Source organism: Nematolebias whitei, chromosome 12 (genome assembly GCF_014905685.2).
Source record: "Nematolebias whitei isolate Nwh7 chromosome 12, NemWhi1, whole genome shotgun sequence".
Lineage (NCBI taxonomy): Eukaryota > Metazoa > Chordata > Actinopteri > Cyprinodontiformes > Rivulidae > Nematolebias > Nematolebias whitei.
In genome coordinates, this window is record NC_056509.1 from 41,442,994 (window position 1) to 41,466,124 (window position 23,131).

General features: G+C 40.1%; 1 protein-coding gene across 1 annotated transcript; it reads left to right on the top strand.

The window, feature by feature from the left end:
* Positions 1-13,475: 13,475 nt before the first annotated feature.
* slc10a1 (solute carrier family 10 member 1) lies at positions 13,476-23,047 on the top strand. Its single transcript, XM_037685592.1, has 7 exons — positions 13,476-13,667; positions 13,776-13,862; positions 14,510-14,622; positions 20,322-20,526; positions 20,636-20,814; positions 20,919-21,118; positions 22,986-23,047. Exons 1-7 carry the CDS (start codon positions 13,476-13,478, stop codon positions 23,045-23,047), a joined length of 1,038 nt encoding a protein of 345 aa, XP_037541520.1.
* The last annotated feature ends 84 nt before the right edge of the window (positions 23,048-23,131 follow it).

Here is a 23,131-nt window from a genome sequence, read left to right on the forward strand (position 1 = left end):
TCCATCCATCCATCTGTCATCCATCCATTTGTCCATCTATCCATCCGTCTGTCCATCCATTCATCCATCCAGTCATAATTTCATTCATCCATCCATCCATCCATCTAGCCATATATCCATCCATTCTTCATCCATCATTTCATCCAACTAACCATCCATCTGTCCATCATCCATCCATCCATTCATCCATCCATCATTTCATCCAACTAGCCATCCATCTGTCCATCATCCATCCATCCATTCATCCAACTAGCCATCCATCTATCCATCCATCCATCATTTCATCCAACTAGCCATCATGTCCATCATCCATCCATCCATCATTTCATCCAACTAGCCATCCATCTGTCCATCATCCATCCATCCATTCATCCAACTAGCCATTCATCTATCCATCCATCCATCATTTCATCCAACTAGCCATCATGTCCATCATCCATCCATCCATCCATCCATCCATTCTGCCCATGTCCAGCCATCACTGTGTGAGAGGCGGGGGACACCCTGGACAGGTCGCCAGTCCATCACAGGGACACATAGCGATAAACAACCATTTCAATTCAAAACTGACCAAGAATTTATTTTTCTCTCAAACTTTGTGTTTTAATAGCCAGAAGTTGAGCCGTTTGTGTATTATGTTCATATGAAACATTTCTGCTACTAATGGGGGCCGAGATGGTGCAGAGGCAGAGCAGCCAACTCGGGACCCAAAGGTCACGGGGTCAATCCCCAGTCACTGTGCACCTGGTGGTTTCTGAGCAGGACACCTCATGACCAGCTGCTAGCCGGGTGCTCTCAATAGCCGCCCACTGCGCCACCTGGTGGTGGATGGGTTAAATGCAGAGCCAATTTCACTATATTATGGGAACATACAATGATGACGATACATAACACATTATTATAAATATTTGACTTTTGACTCAGCGAGAAGACATTTTGTTTTAAGTCTCAGCTCTTCCTTGTTGCTGGTTCTAATTTTCATATTTGATTAGAGTAATTTTTTTATTTTTATTTTTCAAATGACGTAACTTGATCTCTTAAATGCGCCTTTAAAGCGTCCCATCTGATTTTAGTGAATACCTTATGCATAATTTAAGATTGGATATATACAAGTGTAAGTGTAATGGACTTGAGAGAAAGAAGAATAGCGAATAGAATAGAATATTAGCGAGGTTTGAATAATGCTACTGAGTAGCTAATTGCTACTGTCAGCTGATGTCGGAGTCGTTTGAATCACATACTGTGAGTAAAACATATGGTACTCTTCCGGACACTGATTTATTAATTATCAGTACATTGCGGGTGTGTGTTGCCAGGAATTAGTTTACAGCTGAATGTAGGTGGGCCACAAAGTTTTCCAAAGCTTTAAAATGACAATGAACTTTTTCGTCTGCAGGGTTGTAGTGAACCTCTGCAGGCCTTATAATTAAACCTATACAAATACTTCAGGCACAAGAACTGCATAAAACATTAAAAATAAACATTTGTACTCGTAACAAACAATCCTATAATCCTAATAATCCTATCCATCCTATTTATTAAAAAAAAAAAACAACTGTCTATTGTTGTCGCTGTTGTCCATTGTTTTTCATCATTCTTTGTTGAAATCAAATAAATCGTTGTTAAAAATGAAATTAAATGTAAGTTAATTAATGAAATGTCAATAATTGTTGATAATATCATGGAAATAACAACAATAGAAATAATAGACAAGAATGATAAAAACATATTGATAAGTTGTGTATATCGATCTCCAGGATCAAATATAGAAATATTCACCGATAAAATCGTACAACTATTGGACAAGAGTTTTAATAAAAGCATTTTTTGTGTGTGGAGACTTTAATATTGACCTGGGAAATAAAACAGATTCAAATAACATCGGTACATTTACAAATTCATTGTATAGTTTAAATCTTTATCCGTTAATATCAAAACCAACAAGAATTAAAACTCATAGCGCTACAATAATCGATAATATTTTCACAAATGTAACAAATGGGGATGTGATGGGAGGTATTTTAACGACTGATTTAAGTGATCACTTACCAGTATGCTGGTGAAGATTCTCAGTCATCCAGGACATGATGAATTCAAAAAACGTTCAATACAAGAGAGGAACAAAGACCTACTGTTAAGGTGTTTAGGTGTGAACTGCCAATCTACATATGTGTGTGTGTCTTATCTCACTCAGCCTTATAACCTGAATCTCTCACTCTCTGCTCTTTGAATTGAGAAAGCTCCTCGGATGAGGAGCGAAACGTCTTCTGTTACAAATAAAGTCCAGTTGTTTTTGTATTGAACGTTTTTTGAATTGATCATTTACCAGTTTTCACGATTTATAAAAATGATCAAAGCATTACAAAAGAAATTACAATTAAGAAAAAAACAATAAACACATCAAAAAAGCAATGGATAAATTAAAAGATGATTAACATAAACAAAGCTGGAAAGACGTGTATGTTGATGATGTGAACAGATCATATGATGAGTTTATGAATATTTTGGGAGCTCTGTATGAAAAGAATTGTGTGCAAAATAATTATACAAAGAGAAACGTTGTTGACCAACCATGGATGACGAAAGGGTTGAGAAATGCTTGTAAAAAAAAGAATTATTTGTATACATGTTTCTTGAAATTGAGAACACAAGAGGCTGAAGAGAAATATAAGAAGTATAAAAATAAATTAGTAGGGATTATAAGGAAACACAAGAAGGAATATTATAGTGATTTATTAAATAAAAGTAGTGGTGATATGAAAGCTACATGGCGAGTAATAAAAAGTGTTCTGAAAAGTCATAAAGCAAAAACAGGTATTTCACAATATTTTTTGAAGGATGACGATGAAATCCATGATGAAAATGAAATTGTAAATGGATTTAATCATCATTTTGTGAACGTTGGATCAAGCCTTGCAGCTAAAATACCAAAAGTAGACAATAATGTGAAACATTCAGTTATAAGTTGTGACAGCAGTATTTTTCTTAATGGAACTGACAAAGAAGAAATAATGAATGTTGTAAAAAATCTTACAGATAAGAGATCAAAAGACTGGGTGGACATGGATATGATGTTTGTAAAGGACATAATGAGTTATGTTATCGAGCCGTTTACATATATTTGTAATTTATCATTTTCAAAAGGAATATTTCCAGACAATATGAAAGTAGCTAAGGTAGTTCCTCTCTTTAAAAATGGTGATAAATGTGTGTTCAATAATTATAGACCAATATCCTTATTACCACAGTTCTCAAAAATTCTAGAAAAACTATTTGTGACCAGATTAGATGAATTTATTACTAAACAAAACATTCTAAGTAGCAGTCAGTATGGGTTTAGAGCAAAAAACTCTACATCAATGGCTCTCATGGAAATAATAGAACAAATAACTACTGCTGTCGATCAAAAACAGTATTGTGTTAGTATTTTTGTTGATTTTAAAAAAAGCATTCGATACTATTGACCACACTATTCTCCTTGAAAAATTAAATAAATATGGTATAAGAGGACCAGCATTACACTGGGTATCTAGCTATTTAAAAGATAGGAAACAGTTTGTACAAATAAATGGTGTAAGATCTGACATGTGCAATATCACTTGTGGAGTTCCTCAAGGCTCTGTACTTGGACCAAAGTTATTTATTTTATATGTGAATGACTTAGTGAATGTATCAGGACTCCTCAAATGTGTCCTTTTTGCAGATGACACCACATTTTTCTGTTTGGGTAAAGATGTAAAACGTATGTTGGAAATGATGAAGACAGAATTTGATAAAATACAAACTTGGTTTAAACTTGATAAATTATCATTAAATTTAGATAAAACTAAATACATGATATTCAGTAACAAAAAGAGAACTGTTGATGATCCATTCAAAATTGAGGGTGTTGAGATTTGTAGAGTTAATGAGATGAAATTTTTGGGTGTATTCATTGATGAACAGCTAACATGGAAAAATCACATAAATTCTGTAAGAACAAAAATATCTAAATCTATTGCAGTACTATACAAAGTCAGGGAATTATTAAATGATAAAGCTCTGTACATGTTGTATAACACAATCATTGTTCCACATTTAATCTATTGCATTGATGTTTGGGGGAAAGCGTGTAAAACATTTACAAAACCCATTTTTATTTTACAGAAAAGAGCTGTAAGAATCATCACCAGAAAGCATTACAGTCACCCATCAAGCACATTATTTTATCAACTGAAGTTATTGAAGTTCCATGATTTGGTAGATTATAGTATTTTATCAGTTATGTATAGGGCTCAAAATAACACATTACCATTAAATATCCCAAGAAATTTTGTTAAAAGACAAAGTTGTTACAATCTTAAAGGGATAGAAATATTTGTCAAACCAAAATTCAGAACTAGTCTGAAGGGAAGGTCTACCTCAATCCAAGGAGTTGGATTGTGGAATGGTCTAGAGAGTGATGTGAAAAATGCCAAGTCAATGTGTACATTTAAGAAAAAGATCAAAGCTGAATTGTTAAAAAAGTATATATGAAGTAGCTTAGTGTGTTTTTTGTTTTAGAATTAGAAAAATTAGAAAGCTATTCATTTTGTTCTGTTACTTGAAAATTATTATGATTGAACTAATTGTTTGAAAAAAGGGGCAGATATAATAAGATTTTTTTCTTCTTTCTGCTGCTTTTCATTTTAAATCTCTTGTATTTTTTTATATAGTTATGAAACTGTTTTGTATTTTTAAAATGAATAAACTTTATACCATACCATACCATAAAGCAGGTCTCTCTTGTAAATGAGTCCTTGAGGCTCAATGGGATCTACCTGTCTAAATAAAAGTTGAATGAAAAATTGAGATTAAGCCTGAGATTTAGCTGAAATTTACGGACGTCTTCCGGATATGATGTTAACGCACTTCGTATTGCGTAACATCCGCTTGTGTGTTCAAGATGGCTACAGCCACAGTTCGGTGCGGTGTTCCTGCCAGCGCTGGCCAGCTGTATAGTGGTCTACAAACAGATTATTCTTACTGCGCAGAGCAATGCATGATGTGAGCCACCATTTGTAAATGATTTTGCTCCTTCTCTTCAATCTCTTCTTTTTTTTTGGCGACCGTTACGGGTCAATAAGTTTTTGCTGGTCCAGGACACAAAAGGTTATTTATGCACTCCAATGCAGCCAAAAGCAAATAAAAATGCACCCAGGAAACAGAAAGCGCCTATCGGATCCCACCCATTTCTGTCTAAATCACATTGGATTAGTATTATCACAGGACCTCAAAGTTCAGCAAAATATAGTAGGTAATTTGCGGGGGAATTTTTACCTTTCAAATTACTGACATGGCCGATTCACACGGGATTAACAACACAGACAATCTCCGTAATTATTCACAGCAAAATCTGTAGTCTTGTTTTTTTTCAGTGGCAATACTTTTGAGCTTATGGGTGTTGATTTGGGAGTTGTTTTAACGCTTGTGATGATCAAAAAGTTCTGCGAGTGGTGTCAATCAAGCGAGTTAAATGTTAACACCTGTGACTGAGTCACTCCAGGTGGAGTTGATGATTGTTGAAGTTGTGCCTGATCTTATTATTGTGCTAATCCCTATGGCGATGGGAGTTTTTTTTTTTTAATATATATATAAAATGAATAAAAAGAAAAAACATTTTTTTAAATTAATTAATTTATTTTTTATTTAACTTGCTGTCAACACATTTGAACTTATGATGTAAGGAGTGTGTTGTGTGCGTTAACTTTTTTGTGCAGCCTTAGAATTTGGTGACTCGCATGTTAGGCTACACAGAATGCACTTTTAATGTTTAGTAAAACAAAACAATGAATTTTAACACATTAATGGAAGGAAATAACACAATTTTAGTTTTAAAAGCACTTCAATGTGTCATAAAATAACAATGCATGTTAAAAAAATGAACACTTACAGTGAAAGGGAATAACACTATTTTGAGTTAAAAGTGCACTTTAAGTGGTGTCATAAAACAACAACAAGGGTGTCAAATATTTAACACTATTAAAGAGTTAAAATATTAAAACTTTTCAAAGTGTACGTTTAACTGAGAATCTGTGAGAATTATATAAACTCAGAAAAAGTGTCAGATTTAACACTCCTGTTTTTGGTGTGTACAAAAAGCATGTGGTTCCTAGCTGAAACTAATCCCGTGAGAACAGGGATTAAAGCACATCTATAAACACACCCCTGTTTCACAGGCCATGAAGAATTACCTCGTTGACCAGATGTGGCCCACAGGCCACCAGTTGATTTTTGTCTTCTCTATATCAGGAAATCAAATGAACAGTTTATTGATGTTACCAGTCCTCGCCTGCAGAGAAGCATCCATCTGTCCATCCATCTATTCATCTGTCCATCCATCATTATTCTTAAGTATTTAAGTTTTCTCCCTCCAGCTGCCCTTGGGTCAAAATGACCTGCAAGGTCTCAGTATTAACTGAGGCCTTGTGGGTAGTTTGACCCAAGAACTGAGGCCTCATCCGATATTTTTGACCCAAAAGTTGCAGCAGAATTAAAATCCAACTCTCCTGGGAGTTGCACAACATATAGGTACACTAGATGGCACTTTTGCACAGCTCATTAAGATTTTTATTGATCCTGGAGGAAAATGTTGTGCCAGGGTTTCAATACAAATGAACATGCACAAGGAGCCACAAAAAACAAACAGAAAATAAAAACAGAGAATATAAAAACACCAACAGTTAAGGTCCAAAGCAGGTCAGGCGCTGACAGAAACATTGAAGTGTTTGTTGTGGTGCAGGATTAATTTAATTGTCCTATGTGCAGAAAGAGGGAGGAGTTGAAAAGTTTGATAATCACAGGGAGGAAGAACTTCTTGTGGCGTTCTGTGGAGCACCTCAGTGGTCTCAGTCTCCAACTGGCGGTGCTGCGGTAAGAGTCCAGCGTGGGTGTCAAGAGGTTCCGAGCAGGTGGTGCGGCATAGAAGAGAAGGTGAGGTTGGAAGGCTGACACACGACAAACATTTGGAAGTGTCTGATCGTTCATTGAAGAAGGGAGTGTCGGACGAAAAGAAGCTTTGGCATAAACTGTTTGTGACTGGACTGGAATGGCAGCTCAAGTAGAAGATGATGATGAGGATATGGATTTGAATGGTTGGACTCAGGTTGTTAGTGGAAGTGGGAGAGGAAGAAGAAGAATCGGGTGAGAAGATTCAATTTGAAAGTAGGGACGCAGGCTAGTAAAAGGTCTTTGGAAGAAAACTGTTCAGATGAAGGGACGACTGTAGTCTGCAAGAACATCGTTGAAGAGGAACTTAAAGTACCGTATTTTACGGCGTATAAGTTGCTACGGCGGGCAGCACGATGGCGCAACTGGTAGAGCTGCTGCCTCTCTGGTTCAAATCCTGGTTCGGGGGGGCCTTTCTGATTGGAGTTTGCATGTTCTCTCCGTGCATGTGTGGGTTTTCTCCGGGTACTCCAGTTTCCTTCCAAAGACCAAAAACATGCATGTTCGGCTGATTGGTCACTCTAAATTGTCCCTAGGTGTGAGTGAGAGAGTGAATGGCTGTTTGTCTCTTTGTGTCCCTGTGATGGACTGGAGACATGTCCAGGGTGTACCCTGCCCCTCAATCAGTGATGGTTGGACATGGGAACCGGCGACCACCGTGGCCCAAAATGGAAGAAGCGGGTAAAGATAATGGATGGAAGGATGGATAAGTCGCATCTATTATGCGTTATCGCGGAATCATTGCATTTATTATGTGTTTATTTAATGGTTAAAACTGCTTCATTTCACCTGGGCCAGCCAGCCAGCCAGCCAGCCAGCCAGCCAGCCAGCCAGCCAGCCAGCCAGCCATCCATCCATCCATCCATCCATCCATCCATCCATCCATCCATCCATCCATCCATCCATGGCAGCTAGCTCTCCAGCGTTCCTCCGCCTGCTCCAGCTGAGTGAAGCGAGAGCACACGAGAGGACTCGCTGTTGCAGTTCTTCAAAATTTAAAGCGTCAGTCAAAAACTGCGTTATGAATATATATTTAAAAAAAAAACGTATATAAGTCGCAGGACTGACAAATCTATGCAAAAAAAACCTGCGACTTATATGCCGGAAAATACGGTAATTCTGAAATTTAAAGAAGAAGATGACATCATACAGCTTGGTCCGATAGCACTATCAAGAGAACTCAAAAAGAAGACTGGAGATATTTATTTTGCAAAAACACTTAGAGATGGGAGTGTACCGACGAAGCTTTGAATATTGAAAATATCTGTAGAAAAACTGTGAGAGAGAACAGGATTTTAGGAGCGAAGAAAGTAACGAGGAGAGTGATAACAGGAATACGTGTAAATGAAGACCTAAAAGCTTAACAAGAAGAGCATTCAAGGTGTAGAGGTGAGTCAGATAAAACGATTGCCGAGAACAATAAATGGAGAAAGAGTTGAAAACCTGTCTATGATGATTGAATTTCAAAATAATGTACTTCCAGAGAAGGTTAAGATCGGGTTCATAAGCTTTCCAGTTAGGCCTTATGTCCCTCCCCCACTCCGGTGTTTTAAGTGTCAAAGACGTGGACACATTGCAGCAGTGGCAGCAAAGGCGTCCAAGATGTTGGGGTGATCATCGATATGAGGAGTGTGGTGAGAATGCTCAAGATAAATGTTGTAACTGTGGAGGACAGCATAGAGTGAAGTTAGGAAAAAGAACATTAAAGTGGAGCAAATGAAGACAATAATGCTGAAGCTGTGAAAAAAGTTCAAGAACAGACAGGAAGGAGAGAGATGAACAGAACCAAAGGCGACAACTGAACCTACAATTACTCTTTTTATTTTAGGGAACCATACTGGTAAAAGTTAATACTGTGACGCTGATGAGACATTGGAACATGTAATGTTACACTGCCAAACTTATGAGGAAGAAAGACATTGAATTCAAAATTTAAATGGAATTAAAGTAAAACTAGCTTTAGAAATAACTCATAGTACAATTCATCAGATAATATTTCATTATCTTAAATTAACACAGTTGTATAATGAATTTAATCCTTGAGTGGTCCGCACTTCATACCAGTCGGTGGAGGTAATGCACCAATTTCGTTATTTGCCAACCGCCCAGAAAAACCATCAAAGAAAAAAAGTCCAGTGTGACATCATGGGGGGGGTGACATATTCACTGTTCAGGGTCTGGAGCAGTTTCCTCAGCGTCCATTCATGCATGAACGAATGCTGGGTCATTTTGCATTCAGGATGAGATTTGTTACTGACAAGACTTTAGGACAAGATTTCAGTCAGCAGAATGCATCATGTTCACAGTTAATCAACCCAAAGTTAGCAGACTGAGAAGACCGAGGCACGAGGTAAGTGATTTTATTTACAGATTAAGCAGCTTCGATGCTGGAAGGGAAAGGGGGCAAGATGAGTATCATAAGATGAAGCCAGACAGGAGAAGTAGACAAGGTCCTGGGTTTCCTTAAGGGAGATGAAGATCCAGAGGAGGTGAGTAATGGAGGAGAGAGGAGCAGATCGCAGGTCTAAGCGTTGGTGGTTTTCCAGTACTAGTTTGGCAGTTGAAGGGACAATATCGATCCACAGGCGAGCCACGAAGTGAAAGGAGGTCTTAGGAAAGACTCAAACGAGCAGGACTCAGGAGTCACAGCAGGAGATCACAAGTTGTCCATCTACTCTATTACCAAATGGCAGAAGATGACCCAGCGCCAGGAGAACATCTGGCGGGAGCTTTCATGCTCAGCAGAGCAGTTCTTCCCAATCAGCGGCAGGTGTTGAGAGTTGGTTGATCGGTGCGGCTGTGGAGAGAGTGAGTGGCAGAGAAACCCAAGAATCCTACAGAAGAGGAGACGAAGCCTTTGTCCCAGCAGGTAGGTCAAACACAGGAACTATCTGTGGCGGCTGTGGCTGAGTGGTTAGAGCAGTCGTCCTCCAACGGGAGAGTTGGGGGTTCGATTCCACCAGCAGTCACATGCTGAAGTGTCCCTGGGCAAGACACTGAACCCCTCATAGCCTCTGATGTGTGTCCCATCGGTGTCTGAATGTGATCTAAAGCACTGATTAGTCTCTACAGATTCAAATCAGCTTTGACCTAGCAGAGTGCTGCATGAACGGGTAAACGAGGGCACAGATTGTAGTGTAAAACGCTTTCAGTATATTGATAAGAGGGAAAGGCGCTATATAAGTACAGTCCATTTACCATCTGTCAGGTGTAAACTACAAACAGGGACAAGTGTTTTTGTCTAGAGAAATCGCCGTTGAGTTTACGTACCTGTGCTGTGCAGGCCGACCTCTTCAAACAGGTGTCCAATTCACACTTTCAGCGCAGGAATCAGTCTCTAATGGCTTCATATTGTCACAGGACTCAGTTTTAAAGTACATGCTCTTGTTTTTCAAAAGCGTGAAAGAAATTTTTTTAAATTGTGCTAAAGTAATTTGTCTGCACCCAGCATGTGTGTGCACGCCTGCTGGGAGGAGGTGGTTGTGTAATGAAGCTGAAACATAACGGAGTTTGAAAAAAAATACAGCAAATGCTTCTTATTTTGCTTCAGGTGTGTTTGTATGTGTGTACAGAATCAGAATGCCTTTATTATCCTTGCACAGTGAAATACAGTGAAAGTACTTTCTGTACAGCCGTCCTAAAGATGGACAGAAGTGCACAAGGGGCTGCAGCTTCTAAGATGCGCTGCCCTTGTTGCTTAGATAAGAAAAAATGGAAAACATATGGAGAGAGAGGTATAAAAAAATAGATCTCTCACACCGTGTCCCTGACAGGGCACGGTTTGAGGCATCAAAAAAATCCACCACCACAAAGCAACATAAATAGATACATTTGCGTGTGGAGTGGGTAGGGGTTGGGGGCCCCAGCGCAGCCGACAGGTGAGCGACGCAGCCCCTGGCGCCTTCGCATCTCCTAGGTTGCTGCCTCAGGTGAGGCGAGGGAGGCGTTTGAGTTAAGGAAAAGTCGAAGCACAGCACAGTCCAGAGCCCCCACCCTCCAGCCATAGTCCTAGTAAGAGGTGTTTGTTTATCAGCCAGCTCAGTTGAGCTGTGTATGTGTGTGTAGGTATGTACAGATGTACGTATTTTACTTATGCATGTATGTATGTAGCGTGTACGTGTGTGCTTGTGTGTGTATGCGTGTACAAGTTTCAAGGATCTTTATCATCATTTGCATTACGTGTGGTGCATGAGGTGGAACAAAGTTGTGTACACAGGGTCCTGGTTATATCCAACAACAGCAAAAATTGTAAAAAGAAACAGTAATAAGGATCTAAGATATAAACTAAGAAATATGCTAAACACTAATAAACAATACGCTGAACAACAGCAGCACGAACACGAGTCTGTGTGAGTAGATGAGTATGAATGAATAAGCAGCAGCAGGAGATCAGCAGCATGGATAATCAGCAGCACATATCAACCATCAAAGTGGCTTTACAGTGATTTTTTTTTTCATAGTGATAATCCTGGTTAAAGATTCATGAGTCTAACAGCTTCACGGTAGAAGCTGTTCCTCAGTCTAGTGGTTCTGCACTTAATGCTCCTCAATCTCCTGCCTGAGGAGAACAGGTCAAAAAGTGTGTGTGCTGTTGCCCTGACGTCCCACATCATGAAGGTCCTAGAGGGACTTCTGCTGACCCACCTGACTAGACAAACAAGCACATATCAGGACCCACTGCAGTTTGCTTATCAGCATGGACTTGGAGTTGAAGATGTCATCATACACCTGCTTCAGCAAACTCACTGTCATCTATAAAAGGCAGACAGCACTGTGAGAGTCATGTTCTTTGATTTATCCAGTGCATTTAACACAATCCAGCCTGATTTGCTCCGTCAGAAACTCCAGAAGACTCAGGTGGAGGCTTCAACAATCACCTGGATCAAAGACTACCTGACAAACAGATCACAGTTTGTGAGAATAAAGGGTTGTGTGTCTGACCAGATGGTCAGTAGCTCAGGAGCACCACAGGGGACTGTACTCTCACCATTCCTTTTCATTGTACACCTCAGATTTCCAGTACAAAACAGACTCCTGTCATCTGCAGAAATATTCAGATGACTCTGCAGTGGTCGGATGTATCAGAGATGGACAAGAAGCTGAGTACAGGGAACTGGTGGACCACTTTGTGGCATGGTGTGGAAACAATCATCTCATCTTGAATGTGAACAAAACATAGGAGATGATTGTAGATTTCAGGAGAAACAGGAACAGATCCAACCCTATTTCCATCATGGGAGAAGAAGTGGAGGTGGTGGAGAAGTATAAATACCTTGGGGTTCACCTGGACAACAGACTGGACTGGAAATGCAACAGTGAAGCATCTACAAGAAGGGACAGAGCAGACTGTACTTCTTGAGGAAGCTGAAGTCCTTCAATGTTTGCAGCAAGATGCTGCATATCTTCTATAAGTCTGTTGTAGAGAGTGTTATCTCTTCTGCCATCATCTGCTGGGGGAGCAGCACCAGAGCAAGTGACTTAAAAAAGATCAACAAGCTCATAAAGAAGGCTGGCTCAGTTCTGGGGACTCCTCTAGAACCTTTGGAGATGATTGTTCAAAGAAGGATTCTTCATAAAGTGAAGAACATTACAGACAACCCTCAGCATCCTCTTCATCAGACTGTCATACAACACCAGAGAGTCTTCAGTCTGAGGCTTCTTCAGATCCGTTGTAGGACAGACTGCTACAAGAGATCCTTCCTGCCCACAGCCATCAGCATCTAGAACAATTCTTCAATGAAACCAGGATGATGAGTTACCACATTGAATTTCCCTCTGGGATTAATAAAGTATTTTTGAATTTAATTGAATTAAATGCCATACATGTATGGCTAAAATCTGATGTGATAGTAGTTATTCACAACACATACGCCAAGTGCTAACCGATAACACAAGACGACACGAGTTATTATAGTGCATAAGATTACCCATGTTATATATATATTTTTAGATTAGACTAAAATGTCTCTAACTCCATCACTTCTCGACAATCTTAGTGTAAAACTCTTGTACGGAAGGTGGCGGTTGATTAAGTCTATAATTAGGAAGTCACATTGACTCGGACGTTTTGTGTTACATAATTGAAGCTGTGCATAGAGCTGTATACCTATAGTATAATCACGTTCTCGGGACCATAAAACCTGAACTGTGTTCTGAACCAAAGGACTGGGCCCATTCTAATCACTGATCTTAGCTAATGAAAAGTCGTGCTTATCTGTAAAAACGTCAGTTATCTGCTCTCTGTGTGAGCTGACGGCACTCAGTAAGAGAAGTGCAGAGACAAGCTGTTCGGTAAGTTTGTCTTTTCTTAACTACAGCTCCGGCAGGATGATCTGCTCTCTTTACGGATTTTATCCTGCTCGATAATCTAAATGTGCGTTGATGCTTCCGTCTTTTGTTGCTTTATACTCGCTATGCTTTGATTATTTGATTGGTAAAAGAATAAAGTCCCGTGCTTTGCTTGACTGATCCCCGTTTGTGTTTCCAGAACCTTGAGTCCTGCTCCCATCATGGACAACGCAGCGGATCTGTCTTCTCTACAGGATGGCTTCTCGTTCAACATGACGTCTGTCAACGTTAGCAGTCTTCCGACAACTTTTCTGTCACCCGTTGTGAACAAAGTCGTCAACATTCTTATCATTATTGTCTTGTTCATCACTATGATTTCACTGGGGTGCACCATGGAGGTGTCCAAGATAAAGGTCAGCAGCTCCACGTCCAATCAAATCTGTTAGGTTAGAGCGTTCACGTTCATGGAGGAAATAAAAAGTCTATGGATGGATTGATGTTTTTGTGTCTTTGTGTTCCAGGACCACATTTTAAAACCTAAAGGGGTGGGCATTGCAGTTCTTTCCCAGTACGGCGTGATGCCTCTCACGGCTTTTTGCTTGGCTAAGGTTTGTTCTGCAGCTCCAGTCAGAAAATCTGATAAAAAAAATCCTTGCATTAATTTTCATTTCATACATCCACTGAATGTTAAAACACCTTAAACTGCATATTTATTCCAAAAAGATGGAAGGCGTGCATGTTTACCATCGTCTTGCATTAGATTGTTTACTGAGTTTGAGTAGTTTTAAAGGTCAAAATGTTTTCTGTGCTCTTGCTGTGTCAGCTGACTCACAGCTCAGGTTTTCCTCTTTCATTTGGTTCATGTTGATTCAAATGTTTACTGTGGGTGATGGATAGCTGTGAACTGTGGAGCAAGTCAGCACCGCGTTTGTGGACATTTGGATTAGAACAAGTCACAAACAAGGATCTGGGACTTTGATTTATAGCTTCAGTAAATGTATTGATCAGTTGTGTTTTGGCTCTAATTCTAATTTAAATGTGATATTGTTTAAAATGATCATATTGTCAAAGTCGCTTTCCAGGAAAAATGGTGTCAGAAGACATAACATATCGTGCAGTGTATTTAGTGGTTATTATAAATCAACAATTCCAGCACTGTCTCATTTGCATATCTGTATCTTTACATTCTGCTTCCATCAGAGCAGCTCCCATGATGCATCTTGTCACCAGTTTGTGTCATTGTGTTGCGTTTCAGGCCTTCCAGCTTACTGAAATAATGACGGTGGTCATTCTAATCTGTGGCTGCTGCCCTGGAGGAGCAGCCTCCAACATCCTGGCTCTGGCTCTGAATGGAGACATGAACCTCAGGTACACACAGACACACACACAGACACACACACACACAGACTGCACAACAAATCTGAAACTAAATAAAACCAACACAAATAAATACTCAAATAGATAAAAAGAAAATAGATCTCAGTTGTGTGTTATGAAGGACACACCTTCGACGGATGACTTGAGCAACTGCTGGCCTTGTAGACATGCTATAGCATTGTTTATTATTTATTTATTTACTTACTTTTATAATAAATCACCACAAAAGACAGCTGACTTGTTTTGTCCACCCTAGTTTCAAAAAAATCTACCAAAGCATCAAAATAGAAGCTAAAAGCTAAAGGCAGCAAATCTATAGCTCAGTGCTGAAAGTAGTGAATCACTAGCTAAAAGTAAGAAACTGGGTAAAAGCTGAAAGTTAAATGTTAGCTAAAATTATCATTTAAAGACAAATAAAAAAAGAACAACATACAAACAAATTTCAAAGAGAACAGTGTTCTATGGTAAAACTAAAACAGAGCACTAGCTAAAAGGTCAAAGCCATAAAATGCTAGCTAAATGATACAAGAAGCAAATATTAGCTAACACGTAAAACTAACAAAATGCTTGCATAAAAGTAAAAATACTTAAAACGCTAGCATTACCCCACCCGGGACCCTGCATGCTGCACGACCCCGCACCTTTACTTTCTCCACACAATCTGTAAACTTGCCTGGTGGCACCGTTGCGATGCAGGGCAGATTTCATGAGGGGCATGCGGTACAGTATCCTGGTCAAATAACGCTGCACAAAAAGCTCATGATAACATTTTTGAATTACATTCATGCCTAAAACACCTGGGGTTGGAGGTACTTTGCCAGGGGGCTCTTTTATAATTAAAACCCCTCAGTTTGGCATGTCTTTGCCACAAAATTTAACACTAAGCTCTATATAGCCAACAAAAGGGATGTTTAACCCATTTGCTGCCTTAAGCTGCAACAACTGGCAAGAACGGAAGCTATCAGGGAGTGCTCCTTAAAGGAATATTCCGTGAGGGTTGACACCATAGATCCAGTGTCAATTAGGCAGGGCACCTGAACACCTCCCAAACACACATCTAAATGTGGACACAATGTAACAAGTTTGGGTGTTTCCCTATCATTACATGGTGCTGTGACAGCCAATAGTGGCCCCACCCGAACTGCAGCTCAACAATTCAGTGAGATCTGGTTTTCCAGGACTGCAGAGTTATGAGGCAGGGTACTAGAGGACTGCTGAGGGCCACGTACACCATCACATTCCCTGGCATAATGACCTGGCTGTTGGCACTGAAACCCCAACGATGGGGCTGAAAGACAACGAGCCCTACCACCCGATGAGCCCTCTCGTTCCCATCCAGTGGCTTCAGCCTTAACATCAGGTAGAGTAGCCGCTTCTCCCGTACAAAATGTTCCAATGCTTGCCGCAGGGGACCATCTAAAACATGCTCCACAAACTGATCCCTCAACAATACATCAGCAGTAACCATGCTGGTGGGTGCAGAAGATTGAACCTCCTCCGTTAAGCCCATCAATGCAAGGGGACAACCTCTTGAAAGGTTTCATCCTCCTGCAATGAAACAAAAGAATCAGAACAGCCATATACCTCCTTCAGCTCTTTAATGATGCAAGCAGACCGTTCAACACTAGAGCGGTATCTACTCGTGCCTCACCCTCCAGATGATCATACAAAATAAAAAGCCTGATCAACTGGTGATAAATGATGCGCCCTCTTACAGGCCTCAGCCTCCTCCAAACACTCATTTAACCCTATTCCTCATCTTCCCCTGAACATTGGACATTTCCGGTCACGAGACACAACCTCTCTGACACAGGGGGATAAGGAGTAGGCAGAACAGCTGGAGGTGCAGTTGAGGCAGAGGAGTCAGCAGAAGTCCCCGGGGCAGAATGTTCCTGACGCAACCGCTCGTTGTCTGCTGTCAACTGGGCAAGCAAGTCCCGCATTTCTTGGACCTCGTCCTCCACGATCCGGATCCTTTGTGATAAGGTGAAACTCAATCCCAAACACAAAACAAACAAACAAACAAACAAAACAAAAATCAAGCCTCCTTTTCCACAACAGTCTGCCCAACCAACGACGCCACTTGTGGCACATGTGTGTGATTATCTTTAAAATATGAAAGTTATAATGAAGTGAAGGAAACCAACAACGCCACCCGGGATTATACTCCAGGAAATCTAAATAGTAAAAGAAGTACATGTTTGTTTTACTGGAGGAAGGAGACAAGATTCAAATTAATTCTACCAAATTTATTGGAGGGCAAAGGGGTACAAATGCAAACATTTTAAAAGTATTTTGCATTTTAAAATACACAATGGCAGAAATTTGTTAAGACTGTATTATAGAAGCTTAAAGCTAAAAGTAGCAAATTTATAGCTCAGTGCTGAAAGTAGCAAATCACTAGCTAAAAGTAAGAAACTGGGAAAAAGATAAAAGTAGTGAAATGTTAGCTAAAATTATCAAAGACAAAAAAAAAAGCATACAAACAAATTTCAAAGAGAACAGTGCTCTATGGTAAAACTGAAACGGAGCACTAGCTAAAAGATCAAAGCCATAAAATGCTAGCTAAATGATACAAGAAGCAAATATTAGCTAACATGTAAAACTAACACAATGCTTGCATAAAGTTAAAAATACTTACCACTAGTGAACAATGCTAGCTAAAAGTAGCAAAAAGATATACAAATGGATAAAATGCTATCCTAAAGGTATACGTAGCTAAATGCTAGCCTAAAGCTAAATGTAGCTAAATGCTAGCCTAAAGCTAAGTAGCTAAATGCTAGCATAAAGCTAAAAGTGCCATGAGAAAATAAAGCTAGAGCAAGTTTGCTGAAGTAATTTGTACAAAGAACAATAAAGTTTTTGAAGGAAGTACTTGTACATGAACTTGTACTTGTACAGTAGGCCTACGTGTATTTCTACGGAGAATGGTTTGTAAGTAACAGTAAATGTTTTTGAAAAGTTTAAAAGTTACAAAAACCAGAAGTCGTAGCTTGAATGTCCCAAAATGAGCTGAAGATTTTGACTTTTGAATAGTTCAAATGGCAACAAGTATGCTCGGGTAGTTAGAACAATAAAGTATGGAGATGGAATAAAGAGAAACAGGATGACTATGGTGCGACGGCTGAACGGGTCTTTTGTAAGCCCAGATGATTTTGTGGATTAGAATTAATTTATGAGTTCAGTGACCTCTTTAGATACTGTACATCAGCATTAATATTCCCGGTGCTTTAATTTATTACAGTACGTACGCTGTGTGAAACAAAACGCTGGAGTTGAATGACCAGCAGGTCATCATCAGTCTGGCCATAAAGTCTTGATCTTATCACAAAAAGAAGACAACAACCCCTTTTAACTATCAACAGCTACGTCCCTCACCCCATTACATACGTCCTGAAGCAGCAGGCGTGAGCTTTATGGTGTTTGTGTACTTCAGGACATTCCAGCTGTATCTGATGTCTGAGGAGCTTATCTGAGAACAGCCAAGGCACGAACAGGGCTGCTGCTCGACACAAAAATTAAACCAATAAAACAGACGAGAAGTTTTCTAAATGCAACACGTGCAATTTACTCATTTCCTTGTGTTCAAATGTAAACTGTTCCCTCTCTAGAAACGTTTCTTTCTTTCCCTCTCCTACAACCATTTTGAGTGTATTGTTGAACCATGAAGACTTTGAAAGTTGTTTTTCTTCTTGTGTCCCGACAAGTCCTTTAAAAGAAAGAGTTCAAAAGGTTGAAGGATTTACGTTTTAGCTGAAGCGTAGAAAATATCCAGTTTTTCAGGAAATTGAACTTGATAAAAACAAGCAACTTTTTTTTTTTGTCTTTCTTAATTTTGAGTATTTTAAGTGAAAAGTTTAAATACAAAATGCCATCAGCATCACTCACGCTGTGGGGAAAAGTTTGATGCGTTGCCAATTTTGCAAATTCTCACCTACAAAGAATGGAGAGGTCTGAAATTTTTATTGTAGGTACACGGCAACTGTGAGAAACAGAATGTAAGAAAAACAAATCAGAAAATCACATTGAATAATTTGTAAATAATTCATTTGCATTTTACTTCATGAAATAAGGATTTGATACAGTAGTAAAACCGAATTTAATAATTGGTACACAAACCTTTGTTTTCAGTCACAGAGGTCAGATGTTTGCTGTAGTTTCTGACCAGGGATTTTGGCCACACTTCTCCAGATCTTCCAGGTTTTGAGGCTCTCGCTGGGCAACATGGAGTTTCTGCTCCCTCAAAAGAGCTTCTATTGGGTTCAGGTCTGGAGACTGGCTAGGCCACTCCAGGACTTTGAAATGCTTCTTTCAGAGCCACTCCTTAGTTGTCCTGGCTGTGTGTTTGGGGTCATTGTCATGATGGAAGACCCAGCCATGACCCATCTTCAATGCTCTTACTTTGGGAAGGATGATGTTGGACAAAAATCACACAATCACACCCCATCCATCCATCCATCCATCCTCCCTTCAAAACAGTGGTCGTCTTATCCCCTTCGCAAAAAAGAACCCCCAAAGTATGATGTTTCCACCCCCATGCTTCACAGTTGGAATGGTGTTCTTGGGGTTGCACACATCCTTCTTCCTCCAAACACGGCGAGTGGATACCAAAAACCTCAATTTTGGTCTCATCTGACCACCTGACCTTCTCCCGTGCCTCCTCTGGATCATCCACATGGTCATTAGTGAACTTGTGCTGGCATGAGCAGGGGGACCTTGTGTGCCCTGCAGGATGTTAATCCATGACGGCGTAGTGTGTTACTAATGATCCTCTTGGAGAATGTGGTCCCAGTCTCTTCAGGTCGTTGACCAGGTCCTCCCGTGTAGTTCTGGGCTGATTCCTGACTCATCCTTACCCCACGAGGTGAGCTCTAGCATGGAGCCCCAGACCAAGGAAGATTGACCTTGATCTTGTGTTTCTTCCATTTTCTAATAATTGCACCAACAGTTGTTACCTTCTCACCAAGCTGCGTGCCTTTTGTCCTGTAGACCATCCCAGCCTGGTGCAGGTCTACGATTTTGTCCCTGGTGTCCTTAGACAGCCCCTTGGTCTTGACAATGGAGAGCCAGAATTCTTGCTGTTGGTAGATGATCAAATACTTATTTCATGACATAAAATGCAAATCAAGTATTTTAAAATCATATCTATCTATATACTTAAAATGTGACTATTCTGATTAAATGTTCAGGCAGTAAAGGGATTAGTCCAGTTGTGTAGATGTCAGTATTTCAGAATAAATGGAAACAGGTCAAAGAAACATTGAAGGCTGTAAATTTTGTGATAATCAGATTTGTTGCCTGAAGAACCTGAGAGTTGTTAAACCCGAACCTGCAAGACTCACTGGCGGCCCCTGGGGGCGCTTTTAGTTTTTCCTTCATATCTAAACTCATGCAAGTTCCAACTGTCACAACAAAGATTTGTCAACAGTTCCGTCTATCTGATAATTTGTGCTGAGAAGCCTCTGGAAAAGCCTCACACAGTCAACTTGTCCAAGTTAACACAGTCCCAGTTTAAATTCACCCGAGTGCCTGACTTCGCTGAATTATAGCAAGAACATACAGTACATTGATTTGTCTTGCCACGGTAAGGTTCACCGACCCCTCAGGAAAGACGTGCGGGGCATGAAACACCATGCAAACTGTGTGTTCAAAGGGCACATCGTAAAAACTGTTTCGGTTTCTGCCCTTAGCATCGTGATGACCACCTCCTCCACGATACTGGCTCTCGGCATGATGCCTCTCCTGCTCTACTTGTACTGTCAGGGCTTCTCGACTCTGCAGAAAGCCATCCCTTATGTTGACATCGTCATATCCCTGGTCCTGATCCTGGTGCCGTGCGGCATCGGCATCCTCATCAACTACTACAAGCCGCAGTATTCCAAAATCATCACAAAGGTCAGTGCACGACCACCAGGGTCAGGAGGGTTTGCACTCCTTTGCCGGGTCTTGGTCTGTGAATTTTTGATTTAACAAAAACAAAGACGTCTTGTACCGTTACCCTCAGGTAGGCCTCAGCATAATGGCAATTTCCAGTGTGGCAATTGGAATCGTCGTCTGCATCGATGTCGGAGAGGCCATCCTGGGTGTGCTGTCTCCCACCCTGATGGCCATCGCTGCCCTCATGCCCTTCATCGGTTACACCTTCGGTTACATCATCTCCTCGCTCTTCAGGCTCAGCCAGTCGTAAGTTAGATGGACACTTACTGTACTGATGTTCGGTGACTGGAGGCGGAGCCTTTCTGTATGCATATTCATGACTGATGTACACGTCTACCCTACGTCTTTAGGGAACGGAGAACCGTTGCTGTGGAAACAGGCTGTCAGAACATCCAGCTGTGCGCCACCATACTGAAGCTAGCCTTTCTGCCAGCAGTGATCGGGCCTTTGTTCATGTTCCCGATGGTCTACCTGTTCTTTCAGCTGATTGAGGCGGTGATACTCATCATCCTGTTCAGGTGTTATCAAAGGTTCACCCAGAAACCGAAAGGTGAGACTGTCAGCAGCTGTCTGAAAACCTCAACTTAATGTGAGGGCTCTTGTATGGCAAGAAAAGACTTTTTAAAATGACCCATGCTCTTCTAGAGAAGTCGTTTTTATCTCTAGCTTCACATTTGAACTCAGTTGACCACCTGGTTGAACAAGCGGACTGGTTTTAATGGCTCGAAGAGAGAATTTCATTCTTCCTGTTTTCCAAAGAGAAGAACCAAAAAGAAATTGATGCAGTTGTCAGGGGCTCATTATGGTCACCATGGCAGCCACGCGACTGTGTTTCACTCCCTGATGGATTGAAAATAAGGCCTAAACCAGGGCTATTAAACAAAACTGCTCAGTGGGCCAGTTTCTGAAAACCAGTAGCTCAGGGGCCGGACATTCAGCGATTAAAGTCATCATGTAAATAAACAAAGTTTTACAATGATCTGTTGCCTTTTAAATTCTTTACTGCATTGAATCATAAATGCAAAAAACAGAACCCAAACAGAGACACACCCCCCCCCCCAAATAAAAAATAAGATGAAGCAGGCCGGATTGAATTCATCCCGCAGGCCGCCCGTTGAATAGCCGTGGCCTAAACTGTTGCTCTGTGAAAACTGTCGGTCACGACCAGCAGGTGATGGTGGCACATGAATTTTTTTTTGTTTTGTTTCTACATCGTTTTACGCAGAGGATACAACAAGTGAAAAACACCGGTAGCTAAATTATTGAACCCGTGTTAGATTTGAACGTGGACTTCGTATTCCGATGAAACCCCGAGATAAAATTGTAATTCCTGTGAGAGGGACTAAGTAAAAGAAGACAAAAATACTTAAATTTAAACGTACAGTTTGTACCAGAATTACCGTACGCTAGCAAGAAGTTTGCCAAAGATTTAACATTTTTTAGACAGCTCTTAAGTTTGACATGGGCTGTTGGGCATTCTGTGCAAACGTAGAAATAAAACTTAACTGATTTGGGTGAAAAACTGTAAAAAATTTTTTTTTTAAAAAGTCAAAATGACAGTTCACTTTCTGTGGCCTGATTTAATTCTGAACATGTTCCTGATCTCCTGAAAGGGGATGCATTTCCTCATTTTGATAAAAAAAACAATTTATCTCTTATTTTTCTGCACTTCTTTGCTGATTTTATCTTCGTTGAACAAAGCACCACTCCCAAAAGTCATGGCACACTATTTCCGATCGTGCCACACGTTTTGATGAATGACTGGCGTGTAAGTCAGCTGTGCAACGAGATACAGGACAAACTCAAAGATCATTTTTTGATGCAGGGACCTTGAGGAACGAGTGCAGATATAAGTGTTGGGTGCAGAAAATATAACCCTTAAGACTGAAAGCTAGTTGCTAATTTACATACGAGTCGAGTTGGACTAAACCGCTTGATGTAGAAACAATTAAAAGATACAGATATACATTTTAAACCGTATTCATCAATAAATTATACTTTCATTTGCCAAAATGGCATTTTTACAAAGACAAAAATTTGGTACTCAAATTGGAAATTTACTGCAACTTAAAAAATAAACGAACGAACGCCTTAGCTTAAATATTAAACAGTAATAAGATCGAATGATGACTATTTGAGCAACTTCTATTTAGCTGCATCCGCTGAAATACTGTAGTTCAATAAAATGGTACTATTTTATTACAGAATACTATGCCACCATGTACTGAAGTGGAATAATAAGAATTTATGGCGAGTGTGCACAAACTAGTCTAAAATTCTTAAAACCATCCTCAACTGGACTGTTCATCGGGAACAAGACATTAAATGTTATCGGTTTGAATCGAGCTGCTTGCTTCAAGTCTTTTGAATCATTTCCTCTAAAATGGTATTTTTAATTCGTTTCTTTTGTCTTGTAGAAAAATACAAGCCAGCATCAACTGGAGACGAGCTGAAGGAGCTCCCTGAGACGACTGCGTGATGCATGAAAATCAACAACTGATTTAAACCCAATACATTTTTTTTCCTTGTTTTATTAAACAGAAATGTTGAAATAGGATTAAAA